We start from the raw sequence: 23,076 nt of genomic DNA, 5'->3' as shown, positions 1-23,076 counted from the left end.
ATTAATCAAAATTATTACGGAGAAGTTATTTTCGCGATGTGTAACAATATTTTGGATAAGTTTATTAAAACTCGAAAATTAGAGGCAAACCTAATTTTCCATGCGACTTTTAGAATCACCATCGTCAAATTGCTCAGAAATAGTTGCATTATTTCTAGTAGCAGACAGTTTTTGTTGTTGTTGGTCGGTGTTATCAGACAGAAAGTTAACGCTAATTAGTAAATTAACAGTTCTGAACGACAGGTGGCGAATAAAGCCAACTTACTAGTTCTGATAAATTATCGGCCGAACCCCAGCTTTTCAACCTGGTCACCCCTCTACCACCAGTTAGTGCTGCTGCCGTTTTCTTCACTCTACTATTGAGAGAACCAATCCTCATGAAGCTTAGGTCCTTGTCGGCCATCTTGGACACTATCAAAACACAGGTACAAGCACCAGCTCAGAAACTGGTCTTAAATTTTCAACACAAAGTAACCAACACACACACAAACACCCTTTTTGAAACGATAGCAATCTAAATTTTGTACATACATTGGTATTTTCAAGACTAGCCTACTAGGGTATGTTCAGTACATGAACCTCTGTACTGACCCACGTAGGTATGTTTAGTACATAACTCTCTGAAATGACTTAAAAAACAAGTACAATGCGGTTTTTTCCAGGCCAAAAATATGTTTTCAGTTCATGATTGTGCTCTCTATCGAGCCTCACAAATATAACAATAATCTATCGTTAAGTAGAGGAACATGTCACCTTGTGTCTAAGATACGACTGCGTATTCAACATTACCATTGTACACTACTGATGACAAATTACTGAAATCAAAATGATACTGCTCACATACAAAACCATTATCCGACAAAAGTCTGTCTGTGTATTCGCTTATAACTCGCGAGCCGTCGGACATCAGGATGTCTACGTTAGAAAATGTCCCCCAACCCCCCGTGTTACACGCATGGCTCCTGTACATTAAACAACAAAAACAATGAAAGAAAATTCACACGTACTAAATTAGTTGTTCTCTATGGAAAAGTTGAGAGGGTACCATTAATACTGGTTACAAGACATACCTATTTATATCTAGTGAATAACTCTGACTACGATAAATGTTAATGAATGCACGCATTTGTATGTGTATACATATAAGATGTACTATTTGTTGAATTTCACGCGAAACTCCTCGAGACATATCTCGCTAGCCACCCCTAGTTTGAAAGTAATAAACTATAGGGAAAGTAGATAGCCAACCATCCATTTCCAATTCGTGAGCTACTCTATTCGAAAATGTTATCTGATAGTCACTCTTATAATTTGGAACTAAAAGGTACAGTCCGTTTTTTTTTTTTTTGTGGTGTTGATGTTGGTAACGGAGCACGAGCCACGTATCTCAGACAGGCCTCAAATGACATGCTTACGATTGAACCGCGCTCGGCCTGCTTCAAACCAATTTGTAATTGCGAAGTGTAACTTAAAATTAAACCAAAATATTCAGGTAATAATACAAGAAGGAAATTTAAGCCTTAACCAGCTTAGAAAAAAGAAAATGTTAAGAGTTATTAATGTTGTTTACTGAGAGAAAAACGTTTGTTTGTTTGTGTTTTGGAATTTCGCACAAAGCTACTCGAGGGCTATCTGTGCTAGCCGTCCCTAATTTAGCAGTGTAAGACTAGAGGGAAGGCAGCTAGTCATCACCACCCACCGCCAACTCTTGGGCTTCTCTTTTACCAACGAATAGTGGGATTGACCGTCACATTATAACGCCCCCACGGCTGGGAGGGCGAGCATGTTTGGCGCGACTTGGGCGCGAACCCGCGACCCTCGGATTGCGAAGCGCACGCCTTAACGCGCTAGGCCATGCCAGGCCCAAGAGAGAAAAACGAACGTGTTGTTTTTAATAACATGCATAAATATAGGATAATTTTAAGTCGAATTAGAATATTATTTTGGAACTTATAACGTTCCTGTTTGTTTGTTTTGTTTTTTGAATTTCGCACAAAGCTACTCGAGAGCTATTTGTGCTAGCCGTCCCTAATTTAGTAGTATAAGACAAGAAGGAAGGCAGCTAGTCATCACCACCTACCGCCAACTCTTGGGCTACTCTTTTACCAACGAATAGTGGGATTGACCGTAACATTATAACACCCCACAGCTGAAAGGGCGAGCATGGCGCGACGGGGATGTGAACCCGCGACCCTCAGATTACAAGTCGAACGCCTTAACACGCTTGGCCATGCCGGGCTTATAACGTTCCTGTAATAGCCTTGAAACTTGCTACCTAAGTATTAGCCTTGACACTCATACTATAAGCCGACTAATTCGCTGTTCATACTTGGATATGATAAGCAGCTGTCTCTTCAGAAACCACTATAAAAACGAGGCGCATCTTTAGACGAGAAGATTGTACGTTAGTTGCATCAAACTGAGTACAACTAGTGTTGTGTTGTAAATAAATTCAAACTGTTCTTCCAGTTTGTAGTTAGACACTAAAACATCAAACTGAGTACAACTAGTGTTGTGTTGTAAATAACTTCAAACTGTTCTTCCAGTTTGTAGTTAGACACTAAATAACCAGTTCTTAATTAAGTTCGGCGTTCGCACAGAAAGGGAAAAAAAAGAGGAATACTAATATTGGTATACACATAATGAACAAAGAACTAGTACTGTATACATATATTATTGGTATACACATAATGAACAAAGAGCTAATACTGTATACACATATTATTGGTATACACATAATGAACAAAGAGCTAATACTGTATACACATATTATTGGTATACACATAATGAACAAAGAGCTAATACTGTATGTATATTATTGGTATACACATAATGAACAAAGAGCTAATACTGTATGTATATTATTGGTATACACATAATGAACAAAGAGCTAATACTGTATGTATATTATTGGTATACACATAATGAACAAAGGAGCTAATACTATATATATATTATTGGTATACACATAATGAACAAAGAGCTATTGCTGTATATACATATTATTGGTATACACATAATGAACAAAGAGCTAATACTGTATATACATATTATTGGTATACACATAATGAACAAAGAGCTAATACTGTATACATATATTATTGGTATACACATAATGAACAAAGAGCTAGTACTGTATATATATTATTGGTATACACATAATGAACAAAGAGCTAGTACTGTATATATATTATTGGTATACACATAATGAACAAAGAGCTAATACTGTATGTATATTAGTGGTATACACATAATGAACAAAGGAGCTAATACTACATATATATTATTGGTATACACATAATGAACAAAGAGCTATTGCTGTACATACATATTATTGGTATACACATAATGAACAAAGAGCTAATACTGTATATACTTATTATTGGTATACACATAATGAACAAACAACTAATACTGTATATACATATTATTGGTATACACATAATGAACAAAGACCTAATACTGTATACACATATTATTGGTATACACATAATGAACAAAGAGCTAATACTGTATATATATTATTGGTATACACATAATGAACAAAGAGCTAATACTGTATACACATATTATTGGTATACACATAATGAACAAAGAGCTAATACTACATATATATTATTGGTATACACATAATGAACAAAGAGCTATTGCTGTACATACATATTATTGGTATACACATAATGAACAAAGAGCTAATACTGTATATACTTATTATTGGTATACACATAATGAACAAACAACTAATACTGTATATACATATTATTGGTATACACATAATGAACAAAGACCTAATACTGTATACACATATTATTGGTATACACATAATGAACAAAGAGCTAATACTGTATATATATTATTGGTATACACATAATGAACAAAGAGCTAATACTGTATACACATATTATTGGTATACACATAATGAACAAAGAGCTAATACTGTATGTATATTATTGGTATACACATAATGAACAAAGAGCTAATACTGTATATATATTATTGGAGTATACACGGTGACTAAAGTAAGGCAGATCTAAAGTCTTAATTTTAGAAAACGACTGATTTCTTCAGAGGCCTTCATTTCAGTCAAGATACTAGTAAGTTTTAATCATTCCTGAAGAAGGTAAGTGTAACGATTCTGTTCATTGTTCTCTTGGCTTATGAGAATATTCAAGTTCAAGTTGGTCTTTACGGCTTAGATCTCCTGTAAAATCAGGCCTCGTTTTCAAGTTAACATAAAAACAAAAATCAACTGTTATAAGAAGAGTGGAGGGGTGCTTTGTGAAGAAACCAGCAGCGTCTATACAATGAATTACTTCATTAGAAGAATCGTTCAATCTCTTTTTAAGTATTGACAGTTCACCCACACAAAATTAATATCAAAATCATGCAGTCCACAATGTCATAGCAATCTCACTTAGGAACGGAAATTGAAAATGAACGTGCTGTATAATCTTACCATGCTGTTTAGAACTCTGTGGACGACATTCGCCAGCTGTGAAGGAAGACACAGGTATAGTTAGTCACAACGAAGTTAGGTCATGAAACAGATGACATGCGGTTATAACTGTTTCTGTTATACAATAAAATATCACAATAAATTACGTGACACTGACAAGTCAGATTACTAACAAACACGATGTTATTACTATGAGTCATCTCTAACAATTACTTGATATGCAACATTTCAAACTTATTTTAATAATGTTATCACTTGTTGACTGTTATTATTAAAGAAGGAAACAGAAATATGTACTAAATGAAAACAAAACACAGAGAAAAAGAAGAAAATTTATGGGCAGGTGCTTTTGTGAGGCCCTTCTGTTGAGTTTTCGGACAAAGCTTCTCGAGGACTATCTACGCTAGCCGTCCTTAATCAACGATAAACTTGAGGGCTTATAAAACTAAAACTAAGAGTTTAATCTCTGTGTTTGGGCATAACACAGACAGCCCATTGTGTAGCCTTGCACTTAACCAACAAAAGAGCAGATAAAAAAAAAAGAGGCAAAAAGGGACGTTTTGTTGCTTTAAATTATAAACATCTAACGAAACAAGTCTAGTAAAATCTTGTGCAAAGCTACACGAGGGCTATCTGCGCCAACCGTCCATACTTTAGCAGTGTAAGACTAGAGGAAAGGCAGCTAGTCATCACCACCCACCGTCAATTCTTGGGCTACTCTTTTACCAAGAAATAGTGGGATTGACCATCACAAAATAACATGCCCACGGCTGAAAGGGCGAGCATGTTTGGTGGAGTGGGCATTCGAACCTGCGACCTTTAGATTGCGACTCGAACGCCCTGACCAACTGGCCATGCGGGGCCCGTTGAAATTGGACCCCCTTAATATATTTCGCACATTTCATGGCGTTGACTCATGAGGTTTGGTTGAGATTGGCCAATAGGATCGGAAGAGTTACTGAGCAAACAAAGAGATATTTCGTCTCCATATGTTGTACATGCACATGTTAATATCTGCCTATCCCTAGAGCCCATGAGACTATGATATTAAATGTGAGACTGAATCATACGATGATAAACACAGCTTCAGTGGTCAAAATATTACATTCGTCAGTTAAACAGAGCATTTTTAAAGACCCACAAGCGTAATGATAAATTCCCTACTTTAAGTATTTTAGTAATAATAAGCGCATAAGACAAAAACTGTTGACTCACACATTCAGCCTTAACATAACATGTAGATAGCAGCTGATTATAGTAAACCAAAGAACCAAGGTAATTATTATGAAAGAAAGTGTTGAACTACTATTTTTTTTTACCCAAATAACCACATAATGTTTCAGGAAAACAATGTTACAGTTAAGTAGCACTAGTGAGCAGCCAGACATACCCAGCCCTCCCAGCAAATCCAGCAGACTTTTGTGGTTTATAGCATCATTCGTCACTCCCACTTTCTGGTTAGTGACTAATGACAAAAGCCAAAGCGGCAGTAACCCCAATCTCTGGCTGACCATCTCGGCATGATACGGGGCCAGTGTAACTGACAGGTGGCACCCACTAAAATATGGTAGACCCTGACTTTATTCCCCTACAGAGTCTGGGCGTTAATGGACGTCAGTGTCCTCTGATAATGTGTTCGTTCACTCTTGCTGTGACTAATGTGTATTCAACAAAGAAAGCCAGGGATGTTCGACCCTAGAAATGCGCAGAGGGACCGTCTATTACTGATCAGGTTTGCTGTTACATACTGATCAACGTTGTAAAGAATTGCGGTGTTATTTCGAGAGACTGATTGTCAGATATTATTGAAATATTATATACATAATTCAAACTCAGCAAACCGCACTAGAACCATTCTGTTCGTTTACTAATAAATGATCTATTTGTTGTCTTTTCTGTCACACTTACTTTAATCTGAGTCAGCATTTCATTACGTTTTTAAAAATTACAAGATTGAGAATCAACAGCGTGGTTGCTACTGTCCTCTAGTGGTGCTTCCATAAAAGAGATATTTTAAATTATTTACTTTCAAATGATTTCGTATACAAATGGGCAAAAATAAATGTAAGAAATCCCTCTAGTCAGAAGACTGACATGCGCTAGCCGTCCCTAATTTATCTATATCTCGACAGTTAAAATATTGTATGAACTTGTATATACACTACTGAACTATAAACGTTGAGGAATCCATTTAATCGTTTTCGATAAGACTTTCTCACACAAACACGTGGTCATTTATAAACATCATTTCCTTCCACTTCCAGTGACAGAGGTAACTATATAATGACGCGTAGTGGTTAATAACGGCACTAATACGGCCTGTAAACAATATTCGTAAACTTACGTCTCGACAGCTGACGTTATTGTGCCAACTCGCATATACATTATTGAACCACGAAAGTTGAGAATTCTACTAACACAACGATTAGAATCATGTTCGTTTAATGACTCATGGAATAAATACATTTGATGTTCCTTTTAAAATTAGTAAAGAATTATATAGGTGACCTTTAACCTCAGTTCTATTCAGTATTGAATAAAACGTATAGCGTTAAGCAGAAAAGTATTATTTTATTTAGTTTGGTTGTTGTTAATCACAAAACCTGGACTGCTCATCACGGATATCGAAACCCCACATTTTTGCGTCATAAACCCGCAGACATGCCATTGAGTCCATGGGTTTTTATTGCAAAATATGCTACGATAAATGTTTAGTATCCTTGTTTCGCGTTATTGAACAAAAACACATAGATCCTATCGATCTGATTTGTTTTGTTTGTAATTAAGCACAAAGCTACACAATGGATTGTCTGTGCTGAGTCCCCCACGGATATCTAATTCCGGTTTCTAGCATCGTAAGTCCGCAGAAATACCGCTGTACCACTAGGGGGGACATAGTTTTAAATATTCTGTTTAATTATTGAAATATAAACAAGGTTAGGCCGCAAAAGTATAATTCTGTTTCAAAAAGTAAAACTAGATTTGATGTCATTTATTTTAATACATTCTTGCCATTTTCTTGGTCGATTAGAAACCACGAATCTCATTGCTTTACAGTTCCACGCTGGTACAGCGGTAAGTCTACGGATTTACAACGCTAAAATCAGGGGTTCGATTCCTCTCGGTGGACTCAGCAGGTAGCCCAATGTGGCTTTTCTACAAGGGCCCGGCATGGCCAAGCGTGTTAAAGCGTTCGAGTCGTAATCCGAGAGTCGCGGGTTCGAATCCCAGTCGCGCCAAACGTGCTTGCCCTTTCAGCCATGGGGACATTCCCACTATTCGTTGGTAAAAGAGTAACCCAAGAGTTGGCGGTGGGTGGTGATGACTAGCTGCCTTCCCTCTAGTCTTCCACTGCTAAATTAGGGACGGCTAGAGCAGGTAGCCCTCGAGTAGTTTTGCGCGAAATTCAAAACACACATTGCTTTACCCACTATCCTACGTCTAATGCAAATATTAGTTTGGTATGTTCTGAATTTCGCGCAAAGCTATACGAGAGCTATCTACGCTAGCCATCCCTAGCAGTGTAAGACTAGAGGGAATAATGGGATTGACCGTCATATATAACGCTCCCACGGCTGACAGGGCAAGCATGTTTGGTGTGACGAAGATTCGAACCCGCGACTCTCAGATTACGAGTCGAGTGCCTTAACCACCTGGCCATACCAGGCCCCTAATGCAAAGAACTAATAATTTTTGTAACGTCGCGTGTCTGTAAACAGCGAGATACTGCAAATGTTAGCCAATCTAACGACTCACCGTAACCAAATAATAACTAACCTGTCATTTTACGTACTAAACTAACACATACAGCTGTATCAGATGCTTATCGTATTCTAGGTTCCTATTCATCTATTGGGGATAATAATATCAAATAATAATAAACCAAATAATAACTAACCTAGAATTTTACGTACTAAACTAACACATACAGTTGTATCAGATGCTTATCGTATTCTACGTTCCTACTCATCTATTGAGAATGCATTCGAAAAGTGTGATGAAAAACCTCAACTAATAGAAACCAAAATAATAATAAAAGCGCGTGATACGTTCCACAAATACGACCTTACGCATCAAACCAGGCCGTGAAACACTGCACAAAAAGAACTAATAAACATTAATAATACATAACATCTGAGAATATTACACATTCTCCTATTTAAGTTCAGTTATACAACTAATAAACTCATATTCGGTCAGCTCAACTCTCATGGATTATTACAATAGACTGAGCACCCACATATATGTATAAAAACAAACAAACAGCAACATGAAACACAGTTCAGTCAATAATCGCGTTCTCGCACTTTATAAACATAATATGTTCAATATATGCAGACACAAAAACACGAGTGATGTTACAAAAGCAAATGCATAACAAACATAAAGAGTGATGCAGCAAACAAATACACAAACATAAATGACCCGTGCTCTGTTTGGGCTTCAAAGCTCCCATTATGATTCGCAGAGGCTTCAATGTACCAATCAAGCTCCTCTATTACATCCATTTACTTCAAAAGCTGTCCCATTGTTGGGGTGGGGTGGGAGTTGTCCTCTTAAACCCGTTAGGATACACGTTCGTTTAGTCCCACTGCCCTGTGAGCAGGGGCGTAGAGACAACATCAAACATGACACCCCAGAGACCCCCTCACACACATACACATGCCTGAGTAACCTTCCATGCGAGGTTCAATCCCCTTGGAAGGAGGTTACGTCACATAGATAAGAAGGTGCCGAAACAACCCCGAGAGCACATGTGATGTTTTGTTTTGTTAACTCCAAAACAATAATTAATATAGTATGATGAGTTTAGCACTTACACAAGATAATAACTTTAACAAACCACGACAAACAGTGCTTCAAACAAACAGTCACACTCACTCACAACAAACAGTGCTTCAAACAAACAGTCACACTCACTCACAACAAACAGTGCTTCAAACAAACAGTCACACTCACTCACAACAAACAGTGCTTCAAACAAACGGACACACTCACTCACAACAAACAGTGCTTCAAACAAACAGTCACACTCACTCACAACAAACAGTGCTTCAAACAAACGGACACACATACAACAAACAGTGCTTCAAACAAACAGTCACACTCACTCACAACAAACAGTGCTTCAAACAAACGAACACACATACAACAAACAGTGCTTCAAACAAACAGTCACACTCACTCACAACAAACAGTGCTTCAAACAAACGGACACACATACAACAAACAGTGCTTGAAACAAACGGACACACATACAACAAACAGTGCTTCAAACAAACAGTCACACTCACTCACAACAAACAGTGCTTCGAACAAACAGTCACACTCACTCACAACAAACAGTGCTTCAAACAAACGGACACACTCACTCACAACAAACAGTGCTTCAAACAAACAGTCACACTCACTCACAACAAACAGTGCTTCAAACAAACGAACACACATACAACAAACAGTGCTTCAAACAAACAGTTACACTCACTCACAACAAACAGTGCTTCAAACAAACGGACACATATACAACAAACAGTGCTTGAAACAAACGGACACACATACAACAAACAGTGCTTCAAACAAACAGTCACACTCACTCACAACAAACAGTGCTTCGAACAAACAGTCACACTCACTCACAACAAACAGTGCTTCAAACAAACGGACACACTCACTCACAACAAACAGTGCTTCAAACAAACGGACACACATACAACAAACAGTGCTTCAAACAAACGGACACACATACAACAAACAGTGCTTCAAACAAACAGTCACACTCACTCACAACAAACAGTGCTTCAAACAAACAGTCACACTCACTCACAACAAACAGTGCTTCAAACAAACGAACACACATACAACAAACAGTGCTTCAAACAAACAGTCACACTCACTCACAACAAACAGTGCTTCAAACAAACGGACACACATACAACAAACAGTGCTTGAAACAAACGGACACACATACAACAAACAGTGCTTCAAACAAACAGTCACACTCATTCACAACAAACAGTGCTTCAAACAAACAGTCACACTCACTCACAACAAACAGTGCTTCGAACAAACAGTCACACTCACTCACAACAAACAGTGCTTCAAACAAACGGACACACATACAACAAACAGTGCTTCAAACAAACGGACACACTCACTCACAACAAACAGTGCTTCAAACAAACAGTCACACTCACTCACAACAAACAGAGCTTCAAACAAACGGACACACATACAACAAACAGTGCTTCAAACAAACAGTCACACTCACTCACAACAAACAGTGCTTCAAACAAACGAACACACATACAACAAACAGTGCTTCAAACAAACAGTCACACTCACTCACAACAAACAGTGCTTCAAACAAACGGACACACATACAACAAACAGTGCTTCGAACAAACAGTCACACTCACTCACAACAAACAGTGCTTCAAACAAACGGACACACATACAACAAACAGTGCTTCAAACAAACAGTCACACTCACTCACAACAAACAGTGCTTCAAACAAACGGACACACATACAACAAACAGTGCTTCAAACAAACGGACACACATACAACAAACAGTGCTTGAAACAAACAGTCACACTCACTCACAACAAACAGTGCTTCAAACAAACGGACACACATACAACAAACAGTGCTTGAAACAAACGGACACACATACAACAAACAGTGCTTCAAACAAACGGACACACATACAACAAACAGTGCTTCAAACAAACAGTCACACTCACTCACAACAAACAGTGCTTCAAACAAACGGACACACATACAACAAACAGTGCTTGAAACAAACAGTCACACTCACTCACAATAAACAATGCTTCAAACAAACAGCCAGACAAACACACACGTACAACAAACATAAACTAGGATACATTAAACAGGTACAGATGATTAAATTACGATACAGCTAAAACTGCAAATAATCTCAAAACGTGATAGAAACAATAAATGCAATTCTTTGATAGATTGTTTAGACAGAGTATTCATGATGAAACTTCGTAAAATGAACAGCAACTGCCTGTTGTGGAGATACAAGCGTAGAGGACGACGTTTCGAAAGTCTTCCGCCTTTCGTCATCAATAAATGCAATTACACCACACAACCAATACAACTCACGATGCAATCAACAAACACATATCACACAACAAAAACGCAGGTGTAATCAACAAACGCAAAGCCATGATATAATCAATAACACATATAAAACTAACCATGATTAAAAAAAACAACAAAAAACAAACGCAAATACATACACAACCAAAGGACCACACGATACAATCAACAACACAGATACACATGACACAAATGTATCGTCGGAAAAGTGTTATTTTAGAATCTTAGGTAAAAATATGGTCAACTAGTCCACGTGAAGATAACAAATTGGTTAAGTTCTTTTATAACTGTTTTTTACAAACCTGACGTCACAAACACGTTTTGATTTTCAAATCCAGAAGAGATTTAAACTCACTTATGTTGTTATGAATAACGTAAAAATAAATGTACATGTATCAGTTCAAGGTTGCTGATACAGAACGAGAACATACATGATAAATAATTTTGAACCAAATATTTAATTGAATGACCGGCTTTCTATAGACTGAAACAACTAACAACTACTTAACTAAATGAGTTATTCATTTGTATTTAGAAAATTATGCTTGGTCTAGATATTTCGCAACGTTTTTCATGATGTCTTGCGTCTTAGAAAACAAACGGATTACTAAATCAAAATATAGCTTACAACAGTATATATAAAACAACGCAGACCATGATATAACCAACAAACGGGGACATACATATCAAACACGTACTAAGCAGGAGCGACTCGCAGTGTCCAGATTTGGCGGTGCGAAACTGCCTGTGTGTCCTTATCTTGAAAATTGAGGAAAAAGGGTTTTTCTAATAAATTCACATTTTCCACATATGTTATAGTTTAGAAAAATTTAGATTTTTGTTTCTGGTAGTAAAAGTAACAAGTGTGAGAATTGTTATTGTTTAATTCTTTAAAACATTATTTCTATGGTGTGTTATTAAATTCTGTCCCACCCTACAATACAGCTGAGTCACTAATATTACGCCACGGCCTGGGAGTTCAACTGTACCCGATTGTTTAGGAAAGCCATATTAAACAATACGTTTAATAATGAATCCTTTACACGAAGTTCGTCTGAATTGCAACCATTCAGCATCACAAGCGTTTCTATTAAAACACACTTAACGGGCCATATGTGGTAGCTGTCTCTAATTTACTAGTAACAAACTAGAGAGAAGGCAGCTAGTCAACTCCAATCACGGCCAACTCTTGGGTTACTCTTTAACCAAAGAATAATATAACTTAACATTATAACGATCTCACGGTGTATAACTGGTGACAGGGATTCGAACCCGCGACCCTCAGATGTCGGATCTAGCGCCTTAAACCGCCAGGCCATGCCAAGACCCCATACTTAATTGGAATACAGTAATGAAGAAACTGATCGTGATCGTATCCTGTCAAGAAGCTATTGTCTAATTTGCACAATCTTGTTTTTACAACGAGCATAGCATCTTGAGGGAGGGGTCTTATGTCTCCAACTAATGTTAGTATTAGGTCCTGCCATGAAGAAATCAACAAACGCAGACCACGATACAATCAAATGAATCAACAAGAACATACTCGAAAAGAAAAAAAAAATGGATTACAGTTAACAAACGAATCTGTGGTTCTGCCATCAAAGAGACGAACAAATTGAACCACGGAAGCGAAGTGTGTGTGTGGGCTGGCAGGGTTTGATTTGTTCTGAATTTCGCGCAAAGCTACACGAGGGCTATCTGCGCTAGTCGTCTCTAATTCAGCAGTGTAAAACAAAAGGAAAGGCAGCTAGTCATCACCACCCACCGCCAACTCTTGGGCTACTCTTTTACCAACGAATGGTGAGATTGAGCGACACATATAACGCTCCCACGGCTGAAAGGACGAGCATGTTTGGTGTGACGTGGATTCGAACCCGCGACTCTCAGATTACGAGTCGAGTGCCTAAACCACCTGGCCATGTCGGGCCGGGTTGGGAGGGAATCAACTTATCTTGAGCTTTATATTAGTGGCCGTGTTATAAATTTTACAGTCTTGTGACGCATTTAATTATTTCAGATATAGGCATGCTTATGAAACAAACAAAAAGAAAAGGCTTTTTCTCTTAACGTTCATTAAAGGGGGATAAAAATGTTTCGATCCAACGAATTTCTTCAGATTAATAACCAACGAGAATGTTGTAACTTCTGGTAAAAAAGACAATAACTACAGGAATAGAAAAAACTCGTTAAATACTCAGTCATAGCTAACCACCAACACATAACTTTATTAAACAAATTATCTCTGAAAAATACTAGCGTATGTTAAAAACATGCTATTCTGTGGAAAGGAACCCAATGAGTAGCACTTTCCGCCTACTGTACGCGCATTCTTGATCAAAGTGCGCCGGGATTGACTGTTGTGATTATAACGCCCCCACAGGAGAAAGAGCGAAGACTCTTCAGTGGCTATCACGGTTCGAACTTTGCACCTTTTGGTTCGCAGACTGGTATGCTAACCACTAGATGGCGCTTGACCCTACTTTAACCCAAGTATACATATAATATACCAGCCATTCTGAGGCACATTTGTGTTTCAAATTTCTCGTCATAAAGAATCAAGAAGGACATATATCTGTATACATATATAAGTATAGGAAAAACGTTTCAGAGAAGGAAGTAAATGTTGGAATGGCATTTTCATTACATCTACATACTAACACTGACTCACAGTATAGTAGAATGTTAATAGACAAAAGTAAGATGAACTTGTTATATATGTTGCTGTATCTTACAAATTACCCGTAGAGTTGAGTAGTAATTATATCAACTATCCCTACATTCACTTCCTTTTCTGGGAAGTTTTGATTTACTTAACGCAGTGTTTCAATAGACTTAGGAATGTTGTATCTATAACCAAGTTCTAAATGCAATGCGTTCCAACTGTAATATTTATTGTTTACCTATTATTGGCTTATAATTTGAGTTTCATCCTGTATTTACGCTTTTCAAAGGAACATAGAGATGTTTGAAAGTAAGCTAACTTGAAGGGGTAATGATAACTTTGTTTCAACTAAAATTCTGATTTTTAAAATTACTACTAGTTAATAATAATAACACTTATAAAAGCGGACATTGTGTCACCGAAGTAAAATTGGTTGACAGCATTGGTTTGTTTATAAGTTACCATGTAATAAAACAGAAGGAGAAAAACAGACAAGAAATTCAAACTTTCTGATGTCTACAGACATTCCCAGAACTTTTGTTTGTTTTGAATTTCGCGCAAAGCTGACCGAGGGTTATCTGCGCTAGCCGTCCCTAATTTGGCAGTGTAAGACTAGAGGGAAGGCAGCTAGTCATCACCAATAATCGCTAACTCTTGGAGTACTCTTTTACAACAAATAGTGGGATTTACCGTTACATCATAACGCCCCTACGGCTGAAAGGAAGAGCATGTTTGGTGTGATAGGGGTTGAAATCTGCGATCCTCGGATTACGAGTCAAGTGTCTTAACCACCTGGCCATGCCGGGCTCCCAGAACTTCTGACTCGGTCATTAAGTAAGTATTGTTATAAATGATAATACTGTATAACATTGCAAAGTTATGATGACCTATTGAGAAGATATTTAAAATACCATTTAAATGAACAATCCAAACATCCCTAAATAGGCAATGCTACCGCCTTCTTGGTAAGTAATGCCCAAAAGAAGTAAGACTCGACAACATGGGGGCAGAGGGCCAATAACGACCCTGGAAATCAATGAAGTTAATATGTAACGATTGTATGTCCCAGCAAATTCAATACCAATTATCACATAGCGCTAAATCGAAGTTAAGTTCCTGTAAGAAAGTGATTAATTATTTACTACACAGAGTAGCTGATGATTTATACACCTATTTGCCTGTTAATCCTGTTTTCGTTTGTTGTTTTTTTTTCAGTTGTATTAATTTGTTCCAGATATTAATGTGAAACGACAGAAAAATTATATGCGCTAGATGGCGATAATTTTGGAGCAACAGGTTAATAAGAAAGGCAGCTAGTCAACAGCGCCCACAGCCAGCTCTTGGAATATTCTTAACTAATAGTTGGCTTTGGTCTTTTATAGCGGGCACAGAGCCCCAAAAAGGGAGCCTTTGTTTTCTTGCAACAGGTAGTGAACCTTGAATTCACTCATTGTCCGGGTACGCTAACTGCTATATCTACTACTGTATTCAATCCGTTCACCCGTAACTTTATGCTTTACAGAAACTTGATGACAGAAATTTGTTTACTTGTAAATACTTGAAACGCTAGTTTTCTATTGTTTCCTTCATTTGTGACAATAAACCTATGGGGTGTTAAATACCTATTATAGATTTTTTTTAGCTTGCAACTATGATTTTGCCTTCAAGTAACTCGAGTTTTAGCAATGTTTTTTTTTTCTTTTGGAATTTATGGCCCGGCATGGCAAAGCGCGTTAAGGCGTGCGACTCGTAATCCGAGGGTCGCGGGTTCTCATCCCCGTCGCGCCAAACATGCTCGCCCTTTCAGCCGTGGGGGCATTATAATGTGACGGTCAATCCCACTATTCGTTGGTAAAAGAGTAGCCCAAGAGTTGGCGGTGATGACTAGCTGCCTTCCCTCTAGTCTTACACTGCAAAATTAGGAACGGCTAGCACAGATAGCCCTCGAGTAGCTTTGTGCGAAATTCAAAAACAAAACAATTTGGAATTTATTGGCGCAACGCTTAGACAGCGGTAACCAGTGGTGAAAAACTCCCAGCGAGTAGGTGTTGCGCCAAATAACTGTGATTTTGGTTTTTCAACCACCATATAAGACTGGCTTAATTGGGTGCTCAATTCCCCTTAATCATTAATAAGCGATAAATGGTTACATTCATACTTGCAAAATTCTTTGTTTATAATTCTATGGTCATGTAGTTTTCAGATTTTATTAAAACGGACAATAAATGTAATAAACGACGACTTGTATATATTTGTTTGTTTATAATTAATCACAAAATACACAATGAGTTATGTCAGCTCTTTCCACTACGGGTAGCGAAATCCGGTTTCTCGTGTTGTATGTCCGTAGACATGCTGCTGTGCCACTAGGGGGCCTGATTGTATATGAAAAAAAAAATTATACTATCCAATTTTGTTCAAATTGATTAGTACTAATGCATATTTTAAACTATGTAGCATCAAGCACAGTGTTTTCGATTATAATTCTTTCCTGACCTCATAGGAAGTTAAGTATAGGAAGTTTTCTAGACAATTTCAAATCCCCAATTCGACCCTCATGGTAAGTGATAATTACTGGCGACAAAGACCTTTATTTCTTTCTCGTGCACGCCTGCACGGCGTAATTTAGAAGCTTTTCTTTCAGGCCATCAGTATTATATATACAACGTACCCCGGCTAAACAATCATCTCAATGTATTGGAGTAGTAACAATCTCAACACATTCAAAACTCGGTTTATCCACGTGCAAATGCTCATGAAAAGCTCGCACTATCACGGAAAATAGAGAGAGCTCATCTTCAGTCAGTAAGTAACCTCGGTGCCTGGGGTCTCACTCCCTTGCCACCCAATTCAGATGCAAACTACACCCTTCAGTGTTTGTCAGCCAGCTTGATGGATGAGGATCTCGTGTCGCCTAGCACACACAACGTCTCCAGGGTCTTCAGCGAATGGTGAATCAAGTAACCGGACCCGGTTTAAGGAATCATTAGCCCTCCCGTTTAACTTCGCTTGATTACACTAGGGTTAAAAAAACAGGTCGGGCATCAGTCTTATTTGGACGGATAAGAGACGTGCTGCCTTCTACAATACCTATAACGTAGTTTTTCACACACACAAAAACAACAACTATCTTTGATAACTTATGTACACGAAAAAAATCTTCGCAACGCTTTGTTAAACATGATTATCACATTCCATAAATAATAAATAGATAGAATGTTTCTCGAGTCTCTATAACTTGTTTGGTGCTCCTAAGCAAATTATTCGCGTGCGATATGATGCAAAACATACCTAGTTTATCACAATAAAATAATTAGGTTTCATTGCAATTTTAAGCATTATAATGCGAATTCAGCACAACAACCTAAATTCTGTAGTGTTTTTTAGGAAGTCAAAGAAACACAATGGCAAAAATCTCAACTTTATAAAAGTTTCTTAAATTACCGCTAACTGAAAAGGTTAGGCTTAATATTGATGCTAAAACACTTATTTACAAACAAGTGAATGTATTGATATTTTCAAAGGGGACAGCACCTTGTATATGAAGACAGAATGAACGGCCAGGACTGACCAGAAGAAGTTAAATTGCCATTAATTTTATGCTATTATGTTCTGACCACAGTAAAAATGACCATTCATCGACATCCGCTTCTACAATGGCTATGTCTAGTTTTAGACTAAATAATGCAATCGATTGGTCATTCTTAAAACATAAACAGCTGAAAGAGCGGAACGTGTTCAGCTTTGCGGTGCGAACCTTGGGTCTCCGATCCACAGTCCACCAACACGTAAGTGAGCATGACGATCGTAAAAACACTTAATTTTGAAGTGCTGAGCTTTTTCATCCCGTTACTGCATATTATTAATCCATAATTGTTATTTTTTGCAAGTCTAGGTAAATTATTAGCAAGTTCTAAGAAACTTTCACAGTATTTGTTTAATGTCTGTCTTATAGCAAAGCCACAGAGAACTATCTGTTGTGTCCACCAAAGGGAATCAACTCCCAATTCTAGCGTTGTAAATCTAAAGACTTAACGTTGTCCCACCGTGGGACTTTTTCGTCTAAACTCAAGCTGGACATGTCCTAGTGAATAGTGTATTTGGACTGTGGATACAGTGGTTCACGTCCCATGGCGACAAAAACGTGATCCGACTTTGGGGCCATGGGCGCGTTATAAGAGTGAAAGTTAAACCAACTATTCGATCAGACAAAGAGATGCTCAATAACTGGCGGTGGGTACTGTCAATTACATTCAGTCTATCAGTTTGAAATTAGGAGACGAATGTGTAAAGTTATTACTCGTTCGTTTTTAAGCACAAAGCTGATCAATGGGTTATAAGTGCTGTGTCATCACGGGTATCAAAACCCGGTTTGTAGCGTTATAAGCCTTCAGACTTACTGTTGAGCCACTGGGTAGCTGACATCTCTAATAAATCACTGCGCAAAAATAAGTGAATTCAATGACGTTGGGACACCTGAGAAAGAAGCTTTAAATTTAACACTTGAAAACTCCCCTCTAAAACAAACTGTTTAACAATCACCACGAGATCTGTTTGGAGTTAAGCACAAAGCTACACAATGAGCTATCTCTGTTCTGCTTACCGCGGGTATCGAAACCCGGTTTATAGCGTTCTAAGTCCGTTCTGTGGCACTGGAGGGGCTTCACTACAAGACTCTGTGTGTGTTTTCTTATAGCAAAGCCATATTGGGCTATCTGCTGAGTCCACGGAGGGGAATAGAATCTATGAGTTTAGCGTTGTAAATCCATAGATTTTCCGCTGTACCAGCTGGGAAAAATACCATGTGTATTTACTTCATTCGAATATGACTTTGACGCTGAATAAAATTCCGATAGAAATTATTGTTAGCTATTTGGAATTAGCCACCTGATGTTCTAAATATATACATATATTCACAAAGTTCTGTCTTTAATTTATTGGTGGCCTGGCATGACCTAGCGCGTAAGGCGTGCGACTCGTAATCCGAGGGTCGCGGGTTCGCGCCCGCGTCGCGCCAAACATGCTCGCACTCCCAGCCGTGGGGGCGTTATAATGTTACGGTCAATCCCACTATTCGTTGGTAAAAGAGTAGCCCAAGAGTTGGCGGTGGGTGGTGATGACTAGCTGTCTTCCCTCTGTCTTACACTGCTAAATTAGGGAAGGCTAGCACAGATAGCCCTCGAGTAGCTTTGTGCGAAATTCCAAAACAATAATTTATTGGTAAAGGGGTCTACAACTTGAAATATGTGGAAAATATTCAGTTAACTCTGAAATTATCAACTTGATTTTATACATTTAACTACAGATTCAGGCCGAGCATGGCCAAGTGAGTTAAATAATTTGACTTGTAATCCAAGGGTCGCGGATTCGAATCCCGGTCGCACCAAAAATGCTCGCCTTTTCAGCCGTGGGGGCATTATAATGTGATGGTCAATCCCACTATTCGTTGGTAAAAAGAGTAGCCCAAGAGTTGGCGGTGGGTGGTGATGATTAGCTGCTTTCCCTCTAGTCTTACAGTGCTAATTTAAGGACGACTAGTACAGATAGCCCTTGCATAGCTTTGCGCAAAATTCAAAACAAACAAAATCACCGTTTCCGTCCACGTACTGCATTATGTTGACTCGTACGTTACTAGATGGCCATGCAACAATAACAAAAAAAAAATCATGTACTGATAAAGAAATGTGGTTGGTAACTAATTTAGATATGTCTAAGAGAGAAATGGGGCCAGTAACAGATTAACGCACATGTCACCTAGAGCCCCGCTGGCCACCAAAGTAAAACAAAATTATGTTTCGTAAAACTAGCAGAATATATGCAAAAGGGAGCTATTATTATTATTAATATTATCAATACACACAAACAGTACCATGGTCTACGGCGTCATTAAACCTTAACCCGGCCCTGAACTCCACCAGTAATTCTTGGGGTACGTTTGCTTTCATCAGACAATTAAAGATATATATAAAAAAAGAGGAACCTTCAAGAGCTGCGACACTTAAATTCTTTCAGGTATGATTAGAATAAATTCACCTATAATACATTTTTATTATCTATATTTTTATGCCCCAGTAATACCAAGCGTGGGGCGCACGTGCACCATATTCATCAGGGTCTCTATTAACACACCTTCAAAATTCAATTATTTTGGGCAGGATTGGAGTAAATTCATGTACGAGATTTTAGGCATGGTGAAATATATCAATCAAAAGGGTTTGACTTCCTCAGTTCACAACTGTAATCAGATCTCTAATCGGTCAAGCCTATCTCGGTCATTTACAGCCTCTCTACCATAGGACTAAACCTCATACTTTCTTGTACACAGAATACTTCGTAGGGGCAAAAGACACCTCGCACCATCTATCCTATCAGTCCAACTCTACTCTCTTTCATCTGCCATTATTAGAAAACTCATTAGAATTAACAGGAAGCGTAAGCGCTGCTTCTGATACGTTTTGCATTTCTGACCAGCTTGCGCACCAACTGGAGGACCCTCGTGAATCTCCAGTGGGCCGTGGACCACGCTTTGAGATCCAATAGACTAAGCCAAATCTTTCTTTGCACAATATGGACGATTTGTTCCAGATATTTTCACATAGCTACACAACTGATAGAAGGAAGGCAGTTACTTAGCAAGACCTACCGCCAACTCTTAAGCTACTTCAGTCGAATAATGGAATATGACCATCGCTCTTAAAACACATCCATAGTCCCAGAGTGAGGAGTGCGATTTTTTCGACAATGAGACATGAACCATGGATTCACAGATCTTCACACTAACCACCAAGCCATGCCCGAAGTATTACAAACTCAGAAGGTTTAGAGGTTTCATGCTACCACCATGAGGAAAAAAATGCCTAAATATTGTTCTGCGTATCATCACCAACATCTTCATTAATTACGTGTTACCTCACTGCAAGGGTCTAAATTAAAGACCAATATCAAGAGATAACACTGACACATGTGAATAGAGTTTAACAAAGTGTTGTATACGATAATAATGTTGTAAGGGCATACAATAATAATCCGGTCTGACCAAAAAGGCTGGTTGAATATATAAAGTCTTAATATAAGGATTAATTAACAACCACTTATCCCTCATTACACTATTTAGTTTTTTATTAAATACATTGAAATATTCACTTTTTTTTACTTATATTTTACCAAATATTTAGGAGAAAACAAAATTATGATCAAAATTGACTTTCGATACGGATAAAATGTCTTTGGAATTTCTTTTTTACAAATTATAATCACAAACATCTTGATGGGCTACCATTAAAATTGTATCCTATATTCCTTGGAACTTTGTATTTTTTAATTTCCAGCCTAAAGACAAGAACCGTTAAGTGTGGAAAGTTAAAATGATCCAGTATTTCAGACCCACTTTAACTATAGAAAGTTAGAATGATCCAGTATTTCAGACCCACTTTTAGTACAGAAAGTTTAAATGATCCAGTACTGGGCACACATTTATTAGTACAAAACGCATCTCGCTTGATAGTTACACAACATTACCAGCAATGTTAAGCGCTTTAAGCCTAATCTCTAAAAATGTGGTATATATAATTCTTATATATTCTCTTACCTAAGAGTTTCGATTTTTTGTTGTTTTAGTACTGTAACAATGTTCTTCTGTAGGTTAGATCACAATTAATCTTGTCAGTAAGCGAAGAGAGGTTAATGAGGAAAGTTTAATTAGCAGTCCGAGTAATTTAAAATGAGACAAGGCCTGTAATAATAATCATGCAGAAAAATGTTATTAGACTACAAATAACAGAACAAACACAAGCAAGTTAATAAAGATAAATTTATTTACTTTACATACATTGTTAATTAACCAATAAACAAAGCAGTCTGGAGAAAAATTAAAAGACAAATATAAAAGATCTTTTTTCACATGCATGCACATGTTTCTTTTTGTTTGGATTGAACACAACCTTATACTGAAAGCTTTTACTCAGCACAGTAGGTAAACAAGAACTTGTGACCTGACATTACGAGAGATAAGAACATCTCAGGTTACCATAAGATTTGTAGCTATTTATTTCTAATTTAATTTCAGAAGTTTCAGTTACTTCATAGAAAAGTTCACACATGCTGCAAAGAGAAAGCACATAATGTTTACTGACTTACGTGGGTTGCACTACCACACATTGAAACATTCGCACAAGTCAGTCACTAGAAAGACCAGTTTTGATTCAAAAGAGTCCTGCCTTCTTCGTAACGTAATATGAGGTTAAAGTTATAGTAGCAACTCAAAACACCTTTAGCATTCAGTAACCCCAGACAAATGGTTGGTGTGTACCACAGAATTAAAACACAATTGGTTAATCAATTATCTAATTAAATGGATATATTTGAATATAGGTGCATGCTACTCTGAGATATATTGTCATATCAAAGTCACTGATTAATTTAAAATATGTTGGATAGTTACAAAACACACAAAGCCTAGACTGTTATATATCACACACATACACCACACTTAAAACAAGATACATTGTTAAGTATAAGCCTTAAAACTATATTTCTCACTGAGTAAAAAGACACATCACCCAGTATGTCTAACCTTTAACAACCGTATTTCTCACTAAGTAACAAGACACGTCACCCAGTATGTCTAACCTTTAACAACCGTATTTCTCACTAAGTAACAAGATACATCACCCAGTATGTCTAACCTTTAACAACCGTATTTCTCACTAAGTAACAAGACACGTCACCCAGTATGTCTAATCTTTAACAACCGCATTTCTCACTAAGTAACAAGATACGTCACCCAGTATGTCTAACCTTTAACAACCGTATTTCTCACTAAGTAACAAGA

The 23,076-nt window shown here is 37.6% G+C and overlaps 1 protein-coding gene across 7 annotated transcripts in view; it reads right to left on the bottom strand.

Moving 5' to 3' along the window:
* Positions 1-23,076, bottom strand: part of LOC143250826 (ankyrin repeat domain-containing protein SOWAHC-like) — a 151,606-nt gene that overhangs the window by 4,670 nt on the left and 123,860 nt on the right. For 4 of the 7 annotated variants that reach the window (XM_076501882.1, XM_076501880.1, XM_076501877.1 and 1 more), the window contains 2 exons: positions 4,457-4,492; positions 266-411 (listed from right to left, as the gene is read on the bottom strand). In XM_076501882.1, the coding sequence (XP_076357997.1) occupies positions 266-411; positions 4,457-4,492 (182 nt within the window). Of the gene's footprint in view, positions 1-265; positions 412-4,456; positions 4,493-22,042; positions 23,043-23,076 lie in introns of those variants that run through there. The other 3 variants (XR_013028369.1, XM_076501878.1, XR_013028368.1) reach the window with 3 other exon arrangements.

This window comes from Tachypleus tridentatus, chromosome 5 (genome assembly GCF_004210375.1).
Source record: "Tachypleus tridentatus isolate NWPU-2018 chromosome 5, ASM421037v1, whole genome shotgun sequence".
Lineage (NCBI taxonomy): Eukaryota > Metazoa > Arthropoda > Merostomata > Xiphosura > Limulidae > Tachypleus > Tachypleus tridentatus.
This window is presented reverse-complemented; position numbering and strand designations above follow the sequence as displayed.